Source organism: Centropristis striata, chromosome 2 (assembly GCF_030273125.1).
Source record: "Centropristis striata isolate RG_2023a ecotype Rhode Island chromosome 2, C.striata_1.0, whole genome shotgun sequence".
Lineage (NCBI taxonomy): Eukaryota > Metazoa > Chordata > Actinopteri > Perciformes > Serranidae > Centropristis > Centropristis striata.
Genome location: NC_081518.1, coordinates 8,760,627 through 8,780,700, shown reverse-complemented (window position 1 = coordinate 8,780,700; position 20,074 = coordinate 8,760,627). Strand labels below are relative to the sequence as shown.

Here is a 20,074-nt window from a genome sequence, read left to right as displayed (position 1 = left end):
ATTGCAGAACAACCCCAAAATACATGACTGCCTCTCTGCATGCTTTAGTGCTGGTGTTATATCAGTGGTGGAAGTGCAATTTTGAGGTACATTACTTATATGAGTATTTCCACTTTATCTAACGTTATACCTCTATGTCACTACATTTTGAGAATAATATTGTACTTCTTACTCCACTATATTTAGCTGACAGCTTTAGTTACTTTTCAGGTCAAGATTTAACATAAAATCATGAAAAATTCAACGTGATTAAACATTTCTAATTAAATCTCATAACAGTATATTAAGTTGTTAAAATGAAAATGAAAAGCATCTGACATAAATGCATCAGTAATAATAACAATCTTATAATATATTTGGAATATATCAAACAATCTGAGTGGGGCCATTCTGCATAATGAGTACTTTTGATACTTTAAGTCCATTTTGATGCCGATACTTTTGTACTTTTGCGTTAGTAACTATTCAATGCAGTATTTTTTACTTGTAGTGGAGTAATTTCACAGTGTGGTAATAGTACTTTTACTTAAGTAAGGGAATCTGAATACTTTTTTCCACCACAATGTTACTGTTTAACACATGCATTGCCTTTATTGTGAAAAATATCATACACCGGAAGTGTGTCTTCTTGCGGCGGAAGTGAAAGAAGAAACACAGCAATGGCAGCGACCTTGTCCAGAGCATGATGCTCATGACAGTTTAGTCAGTTAACCGCCTAAAATGCTCCTATATCGACAACACAGAGAGACAGTTTGGTGTTTATAGTGTCCGTTTCAACGTTAGAACCATGTTTTCCTTAATAAGGGCTGCAGTCGGCGGACTGACCGGTGTCTGTAGAGCTCACGGTCACCAACAAGGTAACATAAGTTAGCTAACGTTAACGTGAAAGCGACATTTACGTTAACAGTAACCAAGGTAACAAGTAACAAAAAGTAGCTTCTTCTGGGACTCTCGTTAATCTGTGTATATGTTTATTTTTTGATGTGTTTTGCAGGGAAGGTACACATTAATAGGCATAGCTGTGAATGCCAGAGATAGCCAAATTCATATTTTAACTTGGAGTCTCTGGATATATATATCATAGCCAAATACAACGTAATTAAAGTAGCATATCATCATGCAGAGCAATAACATATCGGCAATAATTAAGATACCACATTACCAGGTAACAACTACTAACATGCAGCACTGAAATATTTAATAATACACATAGCTAGTAAAGTAAAAGCGTAGATTTGAGCAATTTTTGTATGACACAGTGGACACAAGAATGCAATAAAATTGATAGAAATACATGAAAAATACAAAATAAATTTAAAATAGGTATTAAACGCATTAAAAGCAGATTAAAAATATAAGAAGACAGTAAAATGTATTAAAAAAAACATTGAATAAAGCAATTCAAAGGATTCAAAAAACTAACTAAGTAAATCACTACATTTTGTTCATGTTCACACATTTAAATTGAGCAGTGTAATAATGACAGTTCTGTACTCTGCTGTTTGGTCACAGGTCTTTTACACAGCCACTTGAAAGTCCTAGCTGCCGGCCTGAAGACCCAAGACATCCCTCCAGACTATAGCAGTAAGCATTCATCTTCTTGTCATTTTTTTGTTTTTAGATGTATTACAACTTCCAAAATGTTTGTTTCTTCGTTATTTGATTCATAACATTGTTATATGTTTGCATGAATACAGTGAACTGCCTGATGTTGTATGTTAATGATGGTAATGATTCTCTTCTCAAGATGTGGTGCTGCCGGAAAAAACCAAACTGAAGTTTTTGAACAAGGTGCCAAACCTTAAAAAGGCCAAGAAAGAGATGAAGAAGTTGCGGGATATCCAAGGCCCAGCAAAGGCAGCAAATGCCTTCACTACAGGACAGTATGCTATTGTGGTGAGTGCATTTATTTTCTGTAAACAATGTTGTTTAGTGATATCTGACAGCTGTTTGAAGCATTAAAGTCTATGAATATTTTGTTGTCTGCGGTATATTTTATAGTTTGCCCTTAATATTAAACTTTCTGTTTCTGTATATCAGTAGAATTGTAATGCCACCTGTTACAAATTTCACATTCCTTACGGGATATAAGCACAACATGTCAGACACTTCTTATTTCCAGTACAAAATAACTCCCTTAATATTTACACTTTTTTCACAAAGCAGGACAGACTCACTCTGTATGAGAACTCTGATTCGACATATTGTGTAACTTTAAACACTCATGAGTTGAGGAAATCCTCAACAACTTCTTATCTCTCTTATCTTTTCACCTACATGTAGCTTTCTTCCTGACATGAGTGAAAAATACAAAGTGGCTAGTCATAGTGTGACATTTAAAAGTAACTTCAATCTTTCTGTTCCTCAGGCCATGGGAGGGGGCTACATTCATTGGGGTCACATTGAGATGATGCGTCTAACCATCAACCGAAAGATGGATGTCAATACTACATTTGCCCGCTGGCGTTTCAATGCCCCATATAAGCCCATCACACGGAAAGGTCTGGGTCAGCGCATGGGTGGGGGTAAGGGAGCCATCGACCACTACGTGACACCTATCCGCTGCGGCCGTTTCATTGTGGAAGTGGGAGGAAAGGTGGAGCTGGGAGAAGTTGAAACTATCTTGACTGAAGTGGCAAAGAAGCTACCCTTCCCTGCCAAGGTGAGATGACTAATAATGTTTACTGTATGTTGTATACATTTGTATATACACTCAGAGAACCTGATGCAGTCCAATAGTCATGCAGTAAATCCTACTTCAATGAAGGCCATAATGTTCAGTTTTTGTTAAGACAGAGGTGTTGACTCAACTTTCATTTTGGCAAATGTTATTTGTGGTTCTGTGAAATTGTCTTGCATGATACTGACAGGTGTTTTCTATTATTTTGTCCACCCCATCCATACCAATGAGGGGAGGTTAAACAACAGAAAAGGCTCTATACTCCAAACATCTACTCCTTCTTTCATAAAGAAAAATCCAGATATATAAATGTGTAAATATCGTTTACTTTCAAAAATATTAGCAGGTTTACTGAGGAGTCAATTCTCTGCCAGATCCATGTGTATTAACAATTATCAAAACTAATTTTTGAGTGGATGAGGACAAAAACTTTACTGCTGAACATTTTTCAGGGTTAAATATCTGAAAAAATAGCCCAATAATTCCTTGCATTGTGATTTTCCTGTAGGTGGTGAGCAGAGAGAGCCTAGCAGCAATGCAAAAGAAGCAGGCTGATATGGTGGAGAACAACCAGAATCCCTGGACCTTCAAGGAGATCGTACATGGCAACATGTTGGGAGTCAGGAAGGTGCTCAGCCCCTTCGACCTGCACAATCATGGACGCTTCACAGGCAAATTTCACTTCCCGGGGAGGGTGTGATGGACCTGAGGAACAGAAATTAATACGGTGTCATACTGTAACACCATCCAGACCACATCTTGAAAGAAGCACCCAAAATTTTCAAATAGTCATATTTGGGAATCTTCTATGATTTTTTTTTAACGCAAATGTATCTGTATGTTAAAAGGATGCTTTTTCCATTTTCTGCTTAAAAAACAAACAAATAAAGTATGTATTTCAGTTTCACATGGTGGCTCAAGGCGTAAAAGTGAAGTGAAAACATCTCCTTCACTAAATTAGGAACCAATAACAACACAAAATAGCTGATTGTTGAAGTAAAGCTTTTGTTTTTGGTTGTAATAGGTACAATGGAGAAAACCTGTTTGTATTTTAAGTTGTAACAAATGTTTATAGTTTTGATTTGGAATTACAACAGCTGGTTTGTTAATTACCTGGTAAAATACAAATAAATGTATTAATTGGAATGTAGAAAAGACCAAAAATGAATAAAAGCAAACAACGGAACAAATTTGGTACAACAGTAAATCTACTTACAGCAGGTCAAGAAACTGAGTTTGTGCTTCAGAAAGGACCCTACTGAAGCAATTATCGCTAGGGTGCATCAGCACCAGCTTTCTCATTTGTTACAACAGCATTTTGGCACATTGTGTTGTATTCAGAGATGATATGGAAGTAAAAATCATAATTTTCCCTATGAATGTAGTCATTGAGCAGCACCCTAATGCATTACATTTCCCAATAACTTTACATGAACCTGCTGTTAAGAAAATGACAACAAGAACCCCACTTTCATGCTTCATGTTTCCAGAAACGCTGTGGAAATGTAATATAATAATACAATCAAAAAATGCATTTACACAGACTGAAGGGCACAAAATGGCTTCAATCCAATCAGTCTGGAGTTTTGTGTGCCCTGCGTCACACCTAACAGGTAGCGTCTTAGTCTTTGCGTTGTGATTATCATTTCTGTAAATATTAAGAAAGGGTGCTGTGTTTACCGTGTGGCACGGTATTTAACGAGTACGACAAATTTAAGAACATGATACCTTTCTTTGTAGCGTTTGGCTCTGGTAATATTAGTGTAGCCTGAGAGCAATAGCTGCCTGTAAGACAACACTCCGGGTACATGTATCAATTCTTTCACGCATGCGTGTTGTGCGCTTATCTTCGAAAACAGCAGCGCGAAAATGTAGTTGGGCTGTTTACTTTTCTAGCTAGTTAGCAATTATATTTTCAAAGGTACGTATTCGCGTCTTAGCGAAGTTACTTAAGGCACCAGTTTGTACAACGTGTATTGCCACTTCACGAGTGTTGTCTTGTCGTTTGCTTTGCGAGACAGTAAACCATTGCGTTTCGTGAAATTAACATTTGCTTTATAACGTTATTTACTTTTTCGTTAGCTTAGCTAGCTAACGTTTGCAGAAATGAAGCCAGTGAGAGGCTCTAACCGCGCCGCGTCAAAAGCACCAAACGTGAAAAACAAGAAAAAGACGACTGAACAACAAGCAGCAGAGCACCAGGTAAGTTCAGGTAAACAGTCCGGTGTTACGGACGAACGAGTGACCGTGTTTAACAGCTGCCGTAACCACGACAACCATAGACGCATTCTGCTGCAAGTCGCCAGTTATAACAGGGTCACTCATTAATCCGTAACACCGTGTTTCCATAACGTCACCCTGTTAAAATAATCGCCTAACTCATTTTTTCAAGTTTTGCAGGAAACACAAAAAACTTCACCAAAAGTGTAACATATGACATTTATTGATCATTTCACTCAAAAAGGATGTGACAAAGGATGGCTATCGGCATAGTAATAACACTGTGAGTAAATTATGTAACTTAAGATAAATAAATGACTTAGGCAATTTTTTGAACATGCCTTTGTGACTCAAGCAAGATATGGAGTCTCACACAAGCCTGTCAGAAACATGACATGACAAGTATTATGAGCATTAATGTTACTTCAAAGTGTCATTAATGTTCATGACATATACTATGTCATGTTTATGACATGCTCATGTCACTCTTGTGTAGACACCTTCAAAATAAAGTGTTACCATATCACAAAGGCATGTTCAAAAAATTGCCTAAGTCACATTTGACTTTGACTTGGGCATAATAAATCATCTTACGTCACACACTTGACATAGGCCATTATCTTAAAGGGGTAAAATCACATAATCTGATCAACTGAGGATGTAGGCGATTCTACCATAGGTGGCCGGCGTCATGAGGAGATGATTTAGGCAAAAAAAACAATTTTGACAAAAAATGACTTAGCCAAATATTAACAGTGTGACGATAATGTTACTGCTGTCACTCTTCTGTTAACTTGTGACCTAGCGGAGATTCACATGCTTTTATATGTTTCATAGGACCCACAGCCCACGAAAACGAATCATGGCAAGATCACAAACCCAAAACCACCACAGAAGAGGAAAGGTTAGAACAGCTGCTGTACCTCATAATATGTACAAATAGTAACAGCTGTACCACAAAGCAAACCAACCGCACTGTTGTTACTGTTTTCATGTGCCTCTGTTTGTGTGCTAAAAAAGCTGAAGGTTCATCTTCAGCCCCCAAAAAAGTCAGAGCTGAGGACAAGTGGAAGCTGATGCCAGTATCCTCCATCAATGATTTGGAGAACATCATGGATTTGTCAATACTGTGAGTTAAAATGTGTTGATTTACAGCTTATTATTTGAATGACACTGTTAGAGAGGTATTACCTTAACTATAAATTATATTAGATTTTTGAGGGTGGGGTTTTGCAGCAGTGTTGAACTGGATTGCATTATATTGAGAGCTATTCTAATGCTTTACCCACCCCCCTTCACAAACAGGAGTTTGTGAAAATACTAGAAACACATTTATATAATAATAATGCAGTACAGTACAACACCACCAGTAACTATGACCTCAGTAATAGTCTTCATCAAGGTAGCTTATGTGGCCGAGCTGTTGTACTGGATTGTATTAAATTGTTATAGGTGTACCTAATAAGGTGCCCAGGAGTTTGTTTGTTTTGACATACAATCTAGAGCTAGATCGGTAATCCAGCCAGCCTATTGCATGAAAGTCGTTTTTTTTGTATATGTTGATATTTAATTTTGCAGTACGGAAATGCCGAATAGATTTGGAGTCATTTAGAAAAAATGCATTGCATAATCTGTTAATCAGACATCACTGACAAGTTGATACTAAATGGCTCACGCTACAATTCTTGTACCTATTTTAAGTCAGCCATCAATTTTCCCCTTAATAACTAGGAGGCACCTCAATTACTGCCAATGAGTAGTAGTCAGATCCAACTTTGTTAAGATACTTTGTTCTGTTTCCTCAGAGCAACTCTTGCCTTGAAGCACAAAGAGAGGAAAGAGAGCCAGGAACATCTGAACATAATGAAAACAAGGTGAGCAAGATGTCCGAAATCAAGATGTAAATACATGACATGAACCTGTTCTGTTACTAACCCATCCAGTCACACATTTGACTGATAAATGATTATATCAAAATGGTACAATTCAAATCAAAGTTGATGAATGAACATCATATTATCACCTAACACTAATCCTGAATCTGATCTTCTAGTATTGAATGAGTCATCATTATTCAAACGTATTGAACAGAAAAAAACTTAATTTGTCAATCATTTCTTTTAATTTTTTGCTGACATTTTCTAAAAAACTTTTTTAGGTTTCTTGCTCAATGTGCAGCACTCAAAGTTCCAGTGCAGAAACAAAACGAATTGGAGCAATCATCTCAACGCCACCAGGAGGAGGCCAAAAAGTCACAGCTTGGAAAGATGACACTGAGCACTCTGGAGGTGAGAATAGTCTGTGTAGGCTGGTACAGCTCGACTGTGATACTGTCAGTATGTGATACTTGGTGCTAAAACAATTGATTCATTGATTGATTAGTAATTTGATGGAAAGGAATTGGCAAAAATTTTGGTAATCATTCATGTAATTTCTTATGGAAGATAAAAACAAACATTTGTCGGTTTCAGCTTCTAAAGAGTGAGCATTAGCTGCTTTTCTTCCACTATTTTAAATTGTATACGTTATACCTGTTGGTTGGATCAAATAATGAGTTTGATATCCAACGTTTCCCTGGTCTCTGGGACCTTGCAGTAAACAATTTTCACTATTTTGTGGCATTGTATAAACAATTTGTTATGCAAAATATTATCAACACCAACCCATCATTAATGAAAATAATTGTTTGCTGTAGTCCTAAATGCTACAACATGATAATCAAATACAGGGTTTCAACTGATTAAAAAGTTTTAAAAGGTAAAAATAATAATAATGTAATTGTCCCTAAGTGATGTTGCTTAATTTTTACCCCTTCAGTTTTGGTTATTGTAAAATTAATCTGTGATTCCACTCAACCACTGGAGGTCATTGAGTCATAATTGTTTCAAACAAAAAAAAAGAGGCTGATAGATCCAGTAGTACGCCAGTTTAATTTCCTTGATTAAGTTTAATTAAGCTGTGATGTAGTCAAACATGTTACATGATGTCATGTTGTGTTGTTTGCAGGAAGATTTGAGGGCTGTGGTCAGTGCTCTGGAGACAAAAGAAGAGCAGACTGTCTCTTTACAGCACACATGCAGTATGCTGAGAGACCAGGTGGAGGAGGAGGAGGAGAATGCTAAAGAGGTACAAAGCAGTCACACATGCCAGCAAATTAATTTGAAAAGAAATGTCAACAAAATTTCTTTGTGTCCTCAACTTTTAACATGTGCTCTCTAGTTTTTTTGTATCCTTTTCCTTTATTTTATAACTAATTTGTACATGCTTGAATTGACTTTCCTTAAAACGAATTGATGCATAGACTCAAACTCAAAAATTGACAAAAAGATAAATAATCTGTATCAATCATCACCAATCACACATGACCTACTAGAAGTGTGTGGCAGTGTCTGTACCTGCTGAGACCCTGCCCTCTGCCTGTAATTTCTCTTTTTGCTGTGTTCGTTACCAAGCTGACAAAGCTCTTTCCAAAATTCGAGTGAATTTGCGGTTGGCTTTTTCCTCCTAGTGAGTAGGAGTTAGGTACCGTAAACTTCTGGTGCTGCTGAGCCAGGAGGAGGGGCCGGCTTTGAATGTTGCATTTAGAAACCATAACGGACAAATCCTATTCATCCCGCCTTAAACACAAATTTATTTGTAAAAGTATTGGTCTGGCTTCCTTTTTATCCACCCTTCTCCTGTTCTACAGTATCTAACAAATCATCCTTAAATCTCTCTACACTCAGGCAGACATCATGTGTTAACTTGTTGTTTTTAATCTGTATGGAAGAGAGAATCTCTGTCGAAAAGTTTGGCAATGGCAAAATCTGTCTTGGGGCATTATTTTCATAATCTAGCTCTCGCCAAAACACTCTGGCCAGCATTTTTACTGTCGCAAGGTTTTATATGATTTCCAAATGTTTATTAACTCTGAAAAATGTGTTTGTGAAATTTGACAACATTAAATAGGCCCTTTCATTGCTGTGTACATCAGAATTGAGTTGACCCAGAAAGAGAAGTGGTTGACTGCATTTCTCCACATAAATATCAGCCGCTTTGCCGTAAGTGAGTTGACACACTGGCTGTTGATTCAGCTGAACAACGTGTTGAAATATGGCTGATGTATGTGAACTGACATAATGGGTGTATTAGGTTCTTGAGAAAATAGACTACAGGAAATGTCTGGTTCACATGCTCTTCAATAACAATAGTACCCACAGATTTGCAGCAGTGTTTTCATTTCCTTTATTAGATAAAGAGACAAAGTTTGATTGATCAAAGAAAAGTTGTGCTCATGCGGTCCTATTCTTCACACAGATCTTACAGATTGTTGAACAAGCAGAGCTCAACCTCCCCCCTCTTCTTCCACAGAAAAATGGAACATCATTAGCTGTGAGTATAGGTTGTGCACCAAACACACATTCACAAAATCTAGTATCATCTTGACTTGTGCCTGTTGCACAAGAGCTTTTCACAAGTATACATAATGTTCAGTCACCCTTCTTTGTGAATAACTTCTTTGTGGTCAAGTCTGGGCACTTCCTTACAATGTAACAGGAAAGTCTAAACATGTTCACTGTTGTGCAACTAACATTGTGAAAAAAATATGAAATCTGTCTTAGGAAAGGCAGAGAGAGAATGTGACATCTGGGGTTCAGTTTTGTCTTGGTTGATCTTGTCAATGAAGGAGATTTTGTTTTTGTTTATGATTCGGATATAATTTTACAAAACACTGTCATGATGCTCGACATTTACTAGAAACAAACAAAATCACACAGCAGTGCTTGTTTTATTTTATTTTTTCATTTTTTTCAGGCTCGATCGAAAAAAAATATTCCAGACAATTAATCTGACACCACGGCTCGGAAACTGGGAGAAATCCTGCAGAAATCAGAGGCCATTCAGGATGCCAAGGCGCTGTTTCTACAGGCACGCAAACATGCCGATCAGCTCTTCAACCTTGGCTTCACTCCAATCAGGGGTGCACCTTGTTAAGACGAGAACCTTGCCTAATCTCTGTTTACACAGGTCTGAAATCTTTTTTTTAAAAGGACATTTGCAAGTGTCCCCACATTGTTTGGAGCTTGGTGTATGGGGAAATAAGACTTGGTCTCAGTATGACTCAGTTCCATATTTTGTGGTTGAGGAAGACACCTGCAACAGCCCGAAACATTGCAGCCTTTAAGTGAAGATTGAGACAATTTCAAACCATGACGAGCCCCATTACTGGTTCCAAAAAAGCAGATTATGCAGGAATTATTTAAAAAGTTTTAAACCTGTGAAGTTTGGTGAAAGAGCAATTTGGTCAAATTAAATAAATGCATAAGCAGATCAGCAGATGTTTCTACACACAAACACAAATACTGTCATATACCCTGGGGAAATCTATGATGAAGGTATGATGGTATGACAAAAATGTATGCAGCCCAAGCTGCCAACCTTAGAGAAATATTTTCCTAATTAGGATGACAATTTACATGTGAGCAGAACTGGAGCAAACTATAGCTGCTAAAATAGGCTTTGCCATTTGGTTACATAGACTATTGCTTGAGTTCTTGAATTACAAGAAAACCTGCTATACTTTGATATATATCATTCTCTAGATAATGACTCATATAAGGATAGAAGATTTTGGCCCAGCCCTAATTTAGCGTGTGTCTTGCGGAAGACATCAAAAAAATAACTGGTTGTTCATAACTGAAATTCTTCCCCGTTTGGTCTTTAAGACACGAGTCTGTAGGCAAGCATATACTGTGACTGCATTATCAGATGTCATCAAAAAGAGGTCATGTAAAGAAACTAACTTTTGTTTATTCATGTTTTAATGTTGAAAGAAAATAAACCAAGTGCTGCCATTATTCACAGTTTTATTCTTTTTTTGTGTGTTAACAAGGACAGAATATGGGGTTAGAAATGACACACACAAAACCAAAAAAAGTGACAAAATGTATAAAGCTTTCTGTGCATAAGTCCATTGAGACATTCATGTGGTACATTCAATCAGATAATGACCCTACAAAAGATATCCTGATCAGCATGTTGTGCTTCAATCCTCTAAGAGTCTCTAGCCATGCAGACATACATTCATTCATTCATTCATTCATTCATTCAGTCAACAGGTATGACAAGTACAGGAGATAAAGATGTGGACCTGTTTTAATGCAGAAATAGTGAGCATGAGTTCATGTGAGTCACTGTTGATTCTGATAAAATTATTTCAACATCACATTCCGTGAACTGTACAGAGATAGTTCATTCCAGTTTTATGCAGCTTTATCTTGGAGGACTTCCATATGACAAAGGTTTCCCTGGGGCCAGGAAACTGGCACTGATATCATTCTCACATGTTTCTTTGGTCTTGTTTACCATGAAGGTGTTCCCTGCCCACGAATCAACAAGACAAGATGATTCATGAATTCATTTTTATGCCCAATTATGACCCTGCCTTCAGCAAGCTGAAACAGAAGCAGCATTTCTGGAGCCTTCAGTCATGAACTTTCACTGATGACACCTGTGTCCATAGTTCTTGTTGTTCTCAACAGACGGCAAGAATCCAGCCTTGCTCAGTCAGAAAAACAATGCGAGATGAATTGGCTTTTTTATGAAATGCTGAAATCACAGTTGATGACTCTGTTGATCCGAGTATTCATATCAAAAGTATTTCAGGCTGGAGGGAATCTCCTGTCAGAAACCGCAAGCAAGAGCTGACAGAGGTCGTAATCAAACTGGTCTAACTTTGATCACTTGAAGTTATAGTCTAATCACTTAACACTGCATCTCTACATATAGGAACAAACATAATACATGGAATTCGTCTCTTTCTCCATTTGCTTTAAAGAAACTCAACCCCGCAAACCTGTTTTTGTACACAGCTCAGTTTTTAGGGGTTTTAAGCAAATGATGATAATCAAGAAACCAATGTGTAAAACGCAATATTTAAAGTAACTGCAAGGACCTTTTAACTTTTGATCAAACACTCAATTTAATACTGATGCCTCTATATGACATATACTGTAAACAAATGAGAGCATAAAAGAGAAAATGAGCTTTTTCTTTGTTGTCATTCCTAATGTCTGCCATGGTGCCATGGAGCCGGATCCTGATTCTGATAAAATTATGCATGTTCTCCCTGGAACCTGATATAGCTCAAACTCCAGTGGGGCCTCCCGCAGTGGACAGACCCTGGCTTCGCTGCCGCCTTCGACCTGCAGTCAGAGCTCCGGCAAGACGTGGAAAACTTTGCGACAACGACTTCTCCCCTGGCCAGCAGTTGAGATTGAGCTGAAACCACACTGTCTATGCTCTTTCGCTGGAGGAAAGGGAGTAATGGAAGAACCAGGACTAAGCGGGACAGACTGTCAGACCCTGCTGCAGTATAACAAGAGTTTTTCTAAAGGGAGTCACAAAATAAAAGTTCCTTGAAGCTGCTTGAAGACATTATACATTTCAAAAGCTATATCTGTGAGTTTTTTAGGGAGTTCTTAAGTGACTTCCTTCTTATGGACTCCATGGAGTCTTCATTGAAAAGTCTTTCAATGGTCGAGACAACTGAAGCTTTGATAGCATTGCTTAAGCCTCTGGCAGCAAAAACATACAGCACCGGGTTAAGAGCACTCTTCGTGTAAACCAGGAACAGAGATACGTACATCCCTTTAATTGCTCCGATATACAGCGAGGCCCGTTGAGGTTGCCCATAGGCCAGAGCACGCAGGAACCGACAAACAAAATATGGCACCCAGCAGGTGAGGAAGAGGATCATGGTGAGAGAGAGCACGTGGTACACTCTGGTTATCCTGCGGGCATTTGTCGGGCTGGGGGTGGTGGTGGGTGTTAAAGGCACTGCTTGGTGAATGGTGAGCAGAACTGCCAGGTTACATCCCAAGAACACCAGCAGGGGCAAGATGAAGCCTGCTACTGTTTCAGTGACAAACAGACCCATGTTAAAACTCCCACTCTCCAGGCATTGGAGTCTGCCATCAATTTCCTTCAGCGTGGCATGCGCGAGGTAGGGGGCAGCGAAGATGGTGGCTACAAGCCATAAGATGCCACACGCCAGAGGGACAGCCCAGGAGGGGCGTCGCAGGCGAGCCCACACGGGCCTCAGCAGACACAGGCATCGCTCCAAGGACACAGCACAGAGGAGGAAAGCCGAGGCGTATAAGCCCAGGACACGCAGGAACATGACCACGTGACAGAAGACACGACCGAACGGCCAGCTGTAGTTGTGGATGATGAAGCCCAACATGATGGGGGTACGCAGGAGCAGTACCAGGTCAGCTAGCGCCAGATTCAGGACATAAATACGGAAACTACTGGCAGCACGCGTCTCCTCACCGCTGCCTCTGCGCACCAGGTGACGGTTATGCCGCATCCCAAGGGCCCAAACCACCAGCAGGTTGAGAGGTACGCCGACCTTGAGGAACCAAGAGAACAAATACATTCAGGATGGCAAACTTTACAATAATGATTTTGACATTTGGGGGAATGCGCTCACTTGCCTAGTTGTAGAAAGTTTAGTGGGAAGAATGTTAAATATGAAGCTATTCTAGCTTAGTATGAAGAAAATAAACAGCCTGGCTCTGTCCAAAGGTAAAAACAACTCTAAAGCGAAATAATTAGGACGCTATATCTCTCTTATACAAAAAATAATAAAAGGTTCTTGATATGTACTAAACTGGATTTAGGCCCCATGTGAAAGTTTTGATTGACTTCTGACTTCAAACTCCTCTCTTTGGTCCAAATCTTCTTCTGTAAATTGTGCTGGACTATTTCATATTCAATTATTTAATTAATTTTACCCCTGAAACCACAACTTCTGAATAACTTTTGCTACATTTGGACAGGCTAGCTGTTTCCCTCTGCTTCTTTTCTTAATGCTAAGCTAAGCCAAGCTACCTTGCATTTGGCTTCAGCTACATATTTACAGCATTATTTTGATGGAAAGAGATGTTATAAACTGTAACTGCAATGTTAAACATTTAGCTAGAGTAGTGGAGACATACATTATGAAATAATGTTATCCAACATGTGTTTGTGCACACACATTTAATGCAACTCTTGCATAACTCAGAGCCCCACAAACACAACCCCAGTCAAAAAAAAATCCAGACATGCCACTGAATCAGGCTAAATGACTGTACAGATTTAAGTGGTATCTAACTCATCAACTAACTCATCTAACCCTTGACAAAAATCAAAACAGAATTTCTCACTGAGTCAATGTGTGTCTGTTATCTTGCCAGTGCCAAATACAGGAAACCTCAATGATTATTGGCATTAATTCAATGTTTTAATTAGCTGTCAGAGTATTTTAGCGCCCCTGATAAGGTTGTGTTTGTGGCCAAGTTTTATTAGATATCATTGTACAGTGTTTCCAGGCCATTTTATTTTCACAGAGGGTTCCTCACCAGGAAGATGACCACAGTAGCTGCTATTTGGATGCCCTTGTTTGCATCTGTCTGCCAAGAGCTGTAGGAGTTGTTTAGCCCCATCACTGCGTGGGTAGAAAACTGCGTCCCATTCATATTCGCCATTGAGGTGATGAGCTGAAACACAGTAGACATTGATTTGATGTCACAGATGGACAGATTTGTTTTGACTTTTTAAAATAAAAATGCGCAACACTCATAATTGCGTATGAATTTCTTATGTATCAGTTGCCTAAAGCCCAGACAAGCTGATGTTAACATCACTTACTGACATGCCACCACAAACCAACTTCCTTATACTTGGTTCCAATACTGGAAACTCTTTGTTGGTACAGCAACAAAAATAGATAGTGAGAGAAGTGCTGCGTTCTTGGTCATATCTCTTCAATTCTGCCAAACACTGGAAAATGTTATGTTTTTCGAGACTAGGGACACGCTTGAATTTGAGTATATTCTTTAAAAAATTTGGCTTTTTTATACAATAGGGTGTTTCATCGACACAATCACTCGTGTAAAAAGACATAAAAACCATTAAATGCTCGATAAGTTCTCAGTTGTGTGGAAATTGGCAAGCATTAAACAAGCAGGAAAAATAAACAAAATCATATATATTAATTATTGTGGATATGGAGTTTTGTAAACTTTAGTTTTGCACAACAATTCATATGTGATAATCGAATCCGGAAATTCTTGTTTTAGTGATCTTGAAAGTGCTTGAATTTTATGCCTAAAAACTATACAAACACTGTACCATAACCTTAACCATAAAGACCAAAATATGATGATTAAACAGAAAAAAGCAGCTTTTTGTCTACAAATGAGTCACTGAATAACACACTCTCACACACACACACACACTTACAGGACTCGTGTCAGGTGCTGCATTGGCAGTAATTATTACAGTAGAAAAGAATCTCTTCTTTTTTCCTTTAGTCAGCGCGGCCCCAGGGCCCTGCCTGCCTGCCTGCCTGCCTGCCTGCCTGCCTGTAGACCGGGCCTGTTTGTGTGCAGCTGGAATGAGGACAGCATGCGTGCAAACAGTCCCGTGTTAATGAACACACCTCTGTTGGGCTCAGCACAGTAGCAGCACTGTTAACCAAAGTTACTGCTATCATTGGTATGTGCTTCCCCGATTAAACGCTCATAAAGTAAAGATTTCTAGAATTTACAGTTTTTATGACCCATTTGTTTTTGAAATCAGTGCTAAAAAGCTGCTTTGCATCATTTGCATGTTAATTTAAAGAGTTTGCTTCTTACCTGCTTTATTTGCCCTGTGTGTGTGAGAGGAATGGAGCAAGAGATAAAGAAAGGAGTGCCTCTTGACTTTTAAGAACAACCTCTCTCTCTCTCTCTCTCTCTCTCTCTCTCTCTCTCTCTCTCTCTCTTGCATGCTCTTTCCTGTGTGATTGCAACACGCACCCCTTCCTAAGAAAATATCTTCAAAATCAAAAAGATTTATCTGATCAAATCGTTTTTCTCTGTAACAAAAAAGTTGTCAACAGCTCAGAGTCAGTAACTGAGTTTTAAAATAATGTAAATATAAACTAAAATATGATTTACTTTAAGATTTCTATGATTTTTATACAATTTTCTCATCAGTAAGAAAACTGATCAGTGTGCTTGCTTGCTTGGGCGTGCATTTCCTTTTTTATTCCTCTGCGTGTTCTTCTGGATGAAACTAACTGTTAACAGTCCCACATACATACAGTTTTCACTGTTTCAATTGTTCGTCCACTTTTTTACTTAGTTTATACAACCCTGATTCCAAAAAAGTTCAGACTGTAAAACATACAAGTACAAACCGAATGTCGGAATGATTGTAGATTGAGCAGATTGAATTGTAGATTGAATGATTGAGCATTAAATATCTTGTCTTTGTACTGTATTCAACTGTATGTATGTATGTTGCAAAAGGTTGGCAAATCATTGCTGTATCTGTCTCAGAGACAGTTCAATTTTTATTTGTATGTAATGTAACAGGGTCAGTGTGTTTGAGGGCATTGTGGGAAATATGAGGTCAGGTCAGTTGCATTGTAGGTCAGAACATGCAGGTGGCAAACACGATAGTTTTCCTTTCGTATGTTTCATGTTTATGTGAGTGGGAGTTGTATATGTTTTTGAAACTTTATGTCCTTATTTTTTGTTGTAGTTTTCACGTTGTCTGCTGAAACACCAAGAGAGCAAATAAATCTTGTGTAGTTACATTTGCATTCTATTTTATTACGTTTTTCACTGTGTCCCAACTTTTTGGGAATTCTACAATTCTACAATGTCATTTATCAGACGCTTTTATCCAAAGTGACGTACAAATGAGAGTAATGCAACACAAGCAAGGATGAAGTCAAGGAACATAGCAAGAGTAAGTGCCGTGGGTTAAGTTCGAGTCCAAGAAGAAGAAAAAGCAACTGGACTTGGACTGTAACACCAATGACTTGGGACTTGACTTGAACTTCAGGATTTTGATTTGAAAATACTTCATAACATAAGTGCAGCTTCAGCAAAAAAATAGTTGCACTTGTTTCAACAAATAAATACAAACGTTAGAAAGCACTCATTATTTTTTGTAAATTGAATACATTATTACTCTGTTGTAATGGTATGACTTGTTTAGGACTTGAAACTCAAAGTTAAGACTTAAGACTTGAGTCTTACTTGTGCCTTAAAAATAATAATAATAGAAATATGATTAGTACTACGTTTAGAAAAGCATCCATCACAGAAGTAAAATTCACGAAGTGCTTCACAAGAAAAAACAAAATACCATAAAACGTGAACAATGCACAAAGGCAATAAAAACAAACAAATGATAAAGATCATAAAAACTTAAGATAAAACTTGTAAGACAATGACTTGGTCCAGTCTCTGATACGTACAGAGAGATGAGACAGGAAATGAGGGCGGAACAGAAGAATGCCATGAAAGGTCAAATACCTTTTTGAACTGAGATTAGACTCCGAATGACGCATCAAATCTGCTTTGTTTTACAAGATAAATGATGTTTTGCTCCATTAAAAGTCTGTAGGAAGCTTTCAGGGGGAAACCCATCATCAGTGACGACAAAAGAACAAAAGAACTCCTTGGCCAGGTCACCATTGAGAAAAAAGAGATTTTTTTATCTTAATTGGTTTATCTGGTCAAATATAAAATCAAGTAAATAAAATAAATGAGCACAGAAAAGAAGGCTTGCATTACTTTTATGTTTTTGTTAAATCCAAAGAAAAGACCAAAACTAACTGCAGCTACAGTAGTGTTCAATAGAATAGCAGTCCAATGTGACTAACCAGATTAATCCAGGTTTTTAGTATATTTTTATTGCTACATGGCAAACAAGGTACCAGTAGGTGCAGTAGATTCTCAGAAAACCAACAAGACCCAGCATTCGTGATATGCATGCTCTCAAGGCTGTGAAATTGGGCAATTAGTTGAAAAGGGTGTGTTAAAGACAATAGCAGTGTCTGCCTTTGACTTTAAAAACACAAAACTATTTTGTACAAACTTTTTTGTTTCTAGGATTTATCAATCCTGTGATCACTAAACTAATATTTAGTTGTATGACCACAGTTTTTTATAACTGCTTCATATCTGTGTGGCATGGAGTCAGCCAACTTGTGGCACCTTTCAGCTGTTATTCCACTCCAAGATTCTTTAACAGCATTCCACAATTCATTTACATTTCTTGGTTTTGCTTCAGAAACAGCATTTTTGATGTCATCCCACAAGTTCTCAATTGGATTAAGGTCCACTCCATCACATCAATGTTGTTGGTGTGGAACCAAGATTTTGCTGGTTTACTAGTGTGTTTGGGGTCATTGTCTTGTTGAAACACCCATTTCAAGGGCATGTCCTCTTCAGCATAAGGCAACACGACCTCTTCAAGTATTTTGACATATGCAAACTGATCCATGATTCCTGGTATGCGATAAATAGGCCCAACACCATAGTAGGAGAAACATGCCCATATCATGATGCTTTACTGTCTTCACTGTGTACTGTGGCTTGAATTCAGAGTTTGGGGCTCGTCTCACAAACTGTCTGCGGCCCTTGGACCCAAAAAGAACAATTTTACTCTCATCAGTCCACAAAATGTTCCTCCATTTCTCTTTAGGCCAGTTGATGTGTTCTTTGGTAAGTTGTAACCTCTTCTGTACATGCCTTTTTTTTTTTTTACCAGAGGGACTTTGCGGGGGATTTCTGTAAATAGATTAGCTTCACACAGACGTCTTCTAACTGTCACAGCACTGACAGGTCATCAAATCATCAAATCAAACTTTATTTATATAGCACTTTTCATACATATAAATGCAACACAAAGTGCTTTACAAAAAATAACAATAAAAACAGACAATAAAAATGACAAAACCCACCCCTCCCTTCCCCACATACACATATGTATGTACACGTACACAAACATGCACACTCCAGGTAACTCCAGACTGTCTTTGATCCTCCTGGAGCTGATCATTGGCTGAGCCTTTGCCATTCTGGTTATTCTTCCATCCATTTTGATGGTTGTCTTACGTTTCTGCCACGTGTCTCTGGTTTTGCTCTCAATTTTAAAGCATTGGAGATCATTTTAGCTGAACAGTCTATAATTGTTTACATCCTCTTTATAAGTTTTCCCCTCTCCAATCAACTTTTTAATCAAAGTACGCTGTTCTTCTAAACAATGTCTTGAACGACCCATTTTCCTCAGGCTTTCAAAGAGAAATGCATGTTCAACAAGTGCTGGCTTCATCCTTAAATAGGGGTCACCTGATTCACAACTGTTTGTTTTTTTTTCACAAAATTGAGCCTTGAGAGCGTGCATATCACAAATGCTGGGTCTTGTTGGTTTTCTGAGAATCTACTGCACCTACTGGTACCTTGTTTGCCATGTAGCAATAAAAAATATACTAAAAACCTGGATTAATCTGGTTAGTCACATTGGACTGCTATTATATTGAACACTACTGTATATTATATAATACTTCATTCGTAAGAGAAAAAAAAGAACATTTTTCTAAGACAGCTGGGCTCAAAAAGGATAAAATATTTCCTTTTGTAAACGTCTCTCTGGTTTGTAGATTGGAAGTAAACACACAGTGGACATAAAGTAAGGTCTCAATACTGGCCTTAATTTTTGGTCACAGGTAAAATTATGCAGATCTGCTCTCAGAATAACATCATTCACACAGGAATTGATTTAGAGTGAGCCACGGACACTATAAAAGTTTACATTTAATTCTTCTTGGGCTAGGCCTGCCCCTGTACAAAAGATGGACGTACCAACACCGAGTTCTATTGGCCAGTTACCATAACAACAGCTGTTCACAATGTTTGTTATTAACAACTTATGAGTGTTGTTCTTAGAGTTGTGTATCTATGCTTTACCAAGCCTAAACATGACAGCTGAAAACCCAAACTGTACCGTTGTAAATCTGTGAGAAAAATATTATAAAATCACTAGCAAAGTGGAAAAGTTACATTTACTCTGCACAGCATTATAATTATCCAAATATAACACTTTGTTTGAGGCAGTTTTCAGACACGGTTAGGAGACACGGTTTGGTTTTCTGAGTATTTACAACAGCAGGACGGTGAGTGTGGGATTGATAAAAAATAAATAATAAAGTAAAGTGCTCATCTTTATAGTAATGAAGAAACATCATATGGTGCAACAGTGTGGCTCTGATGATATTTCAATAGTTTTTGGACAGAAACCTTGTTAGGATCAATTCATTTTTCGTTTTGGTGTTTAACTGGAATTTGTAAAAAATAAATAAAATAA

General features: G+C 38.0%; 3 protein-coding genes across 3 annotated transcripts; 2 read left to right on the top strand and 1 right to left on the bottom strand.

The window, feature by feature from the left end:
* Positions 1–634: 634 nt before the first annotated feature.
* mrpl16 (mitochondrial ribosomal protein L16) lies at positions 635–3,968 on the top strand. Its single transcript, XM_059352620.1, has 5 exons — positions 635–857; positions 1,513–1,584; positions 1,748–1,896; positions 2,369–2,662; positions 3,189–3,968. Exons 1-5 carry the CDS (start codon positions 788–790, stop codon positions 3,378–3,380), a joined length of 777 nt encoding a protein of 258 aa, XP_059208603.1. The 5' UTR covers positions 635–787; the 3' UTR covers positions 3,381–3,968.
* A 639-nt stretch (positions 3,969–4,607) lies between these two features.
* On the top strand, positions 4,608–10,749 carry cenpq (centromere protein Q). Its single transcript, XM_059324083.1, has 8 exons — positions 4,608–4,882; positions 5,738–5,804; positions 5,921–6,029; positions 6,706–6,774; positions 7,059–7,188; positions 7,907–8,026; positions 9,197–9,271; positions 9,695–10,749. Exons 1-8 carry the CDS (start codon positions 4,787–4,789, stop codon positions 9,725–9,727), a joined length of 699 nt encoding a protein of 232 aa, XP_059180066.1. The 5' UTR covers positions 4,608–4,786; the 3' UTR covers positions 9,728–10,749.
* On the bottom strand, positions 10,697–14,412 carry LOC131958992 (C3a anaphylatoxin chemotactic receptor). Its single transcript, XM_059324077.1, has 2 exons — positions 14,287–14,412; positions 10,697–13,292 (listed from the first exon to the last, which is right to left on the bottom strand). The coding sequence occupies exons 1-2, from the start codon at positions 14,410–14,412 to the stop codon at positions 12,333–12,335; spliced, it is 1,086 nt and encodes a 361-aa protein (XP_059180060.1). The 3' UTR covers positions 10,697–12,332.
* Positions 14,413–20,074: the final 5,662 nt, after the last annotated feature.

Bases quoted from the DNA above. Each gene is read 5' to 3' on its own strand.
- mrpl16 (XM_059352620.1), top strand. From the start codon at position 788: ATGTTTTCCTTAATAAGGGCTGCAGTCGGCGGACTGACCGGTGTCTGT. The intron at 1,897-2,368 runs GTGAGTGCATTT...TCTGTTCCTCAG, and splicing joins CAGGACAGTATGCTATTGTG to GCCATGGGAGGGGGCTACAT. The intron at 2,663-3,188 runs GTGAGATGACTA...ATTTTCCTGTAG, and splicing joins AGCTACCCTTCCCTGCCAAG to GTGGTGAGCAGAGAGAGCCT.
- cenpq (XM_059324083.1), top strand. From the start codon at position 4,787: ATGAAGCCAGTGAGAGGCTCTAACCGCGCCGCGTCAAAAGCACCAAAC. The intron at 4,883-5,737 runs GTAAGTTCAGGT...TATGTTTCATAG, and splicing joins AACAAGCAGCAGAGCACCAG to GACCCACAGCCCACGAAAAC. The intron at 7,189-7,906 runs GTGAGAATAGTC...TGTTGTTTGCAG, and splicing joins TGACACTGAGCACTCTGGAG to GAAGATTTGAGGGCTGTGGT.
- LOC131958992 (XM_059324077.1), bottom strand. From the start codon at position 14,412: ATGGCGAATATGAATGGGACGCAGTTTTCTACCCACGCAGTGATGGGG. The intron at 13,293-14,286 runs GTGAGGAACCCT...TGGTTCCTCAAG, and splicing joins CTACTGTGGTCATCTTCCTG to GTCGGCGTACCTCTCAACCT.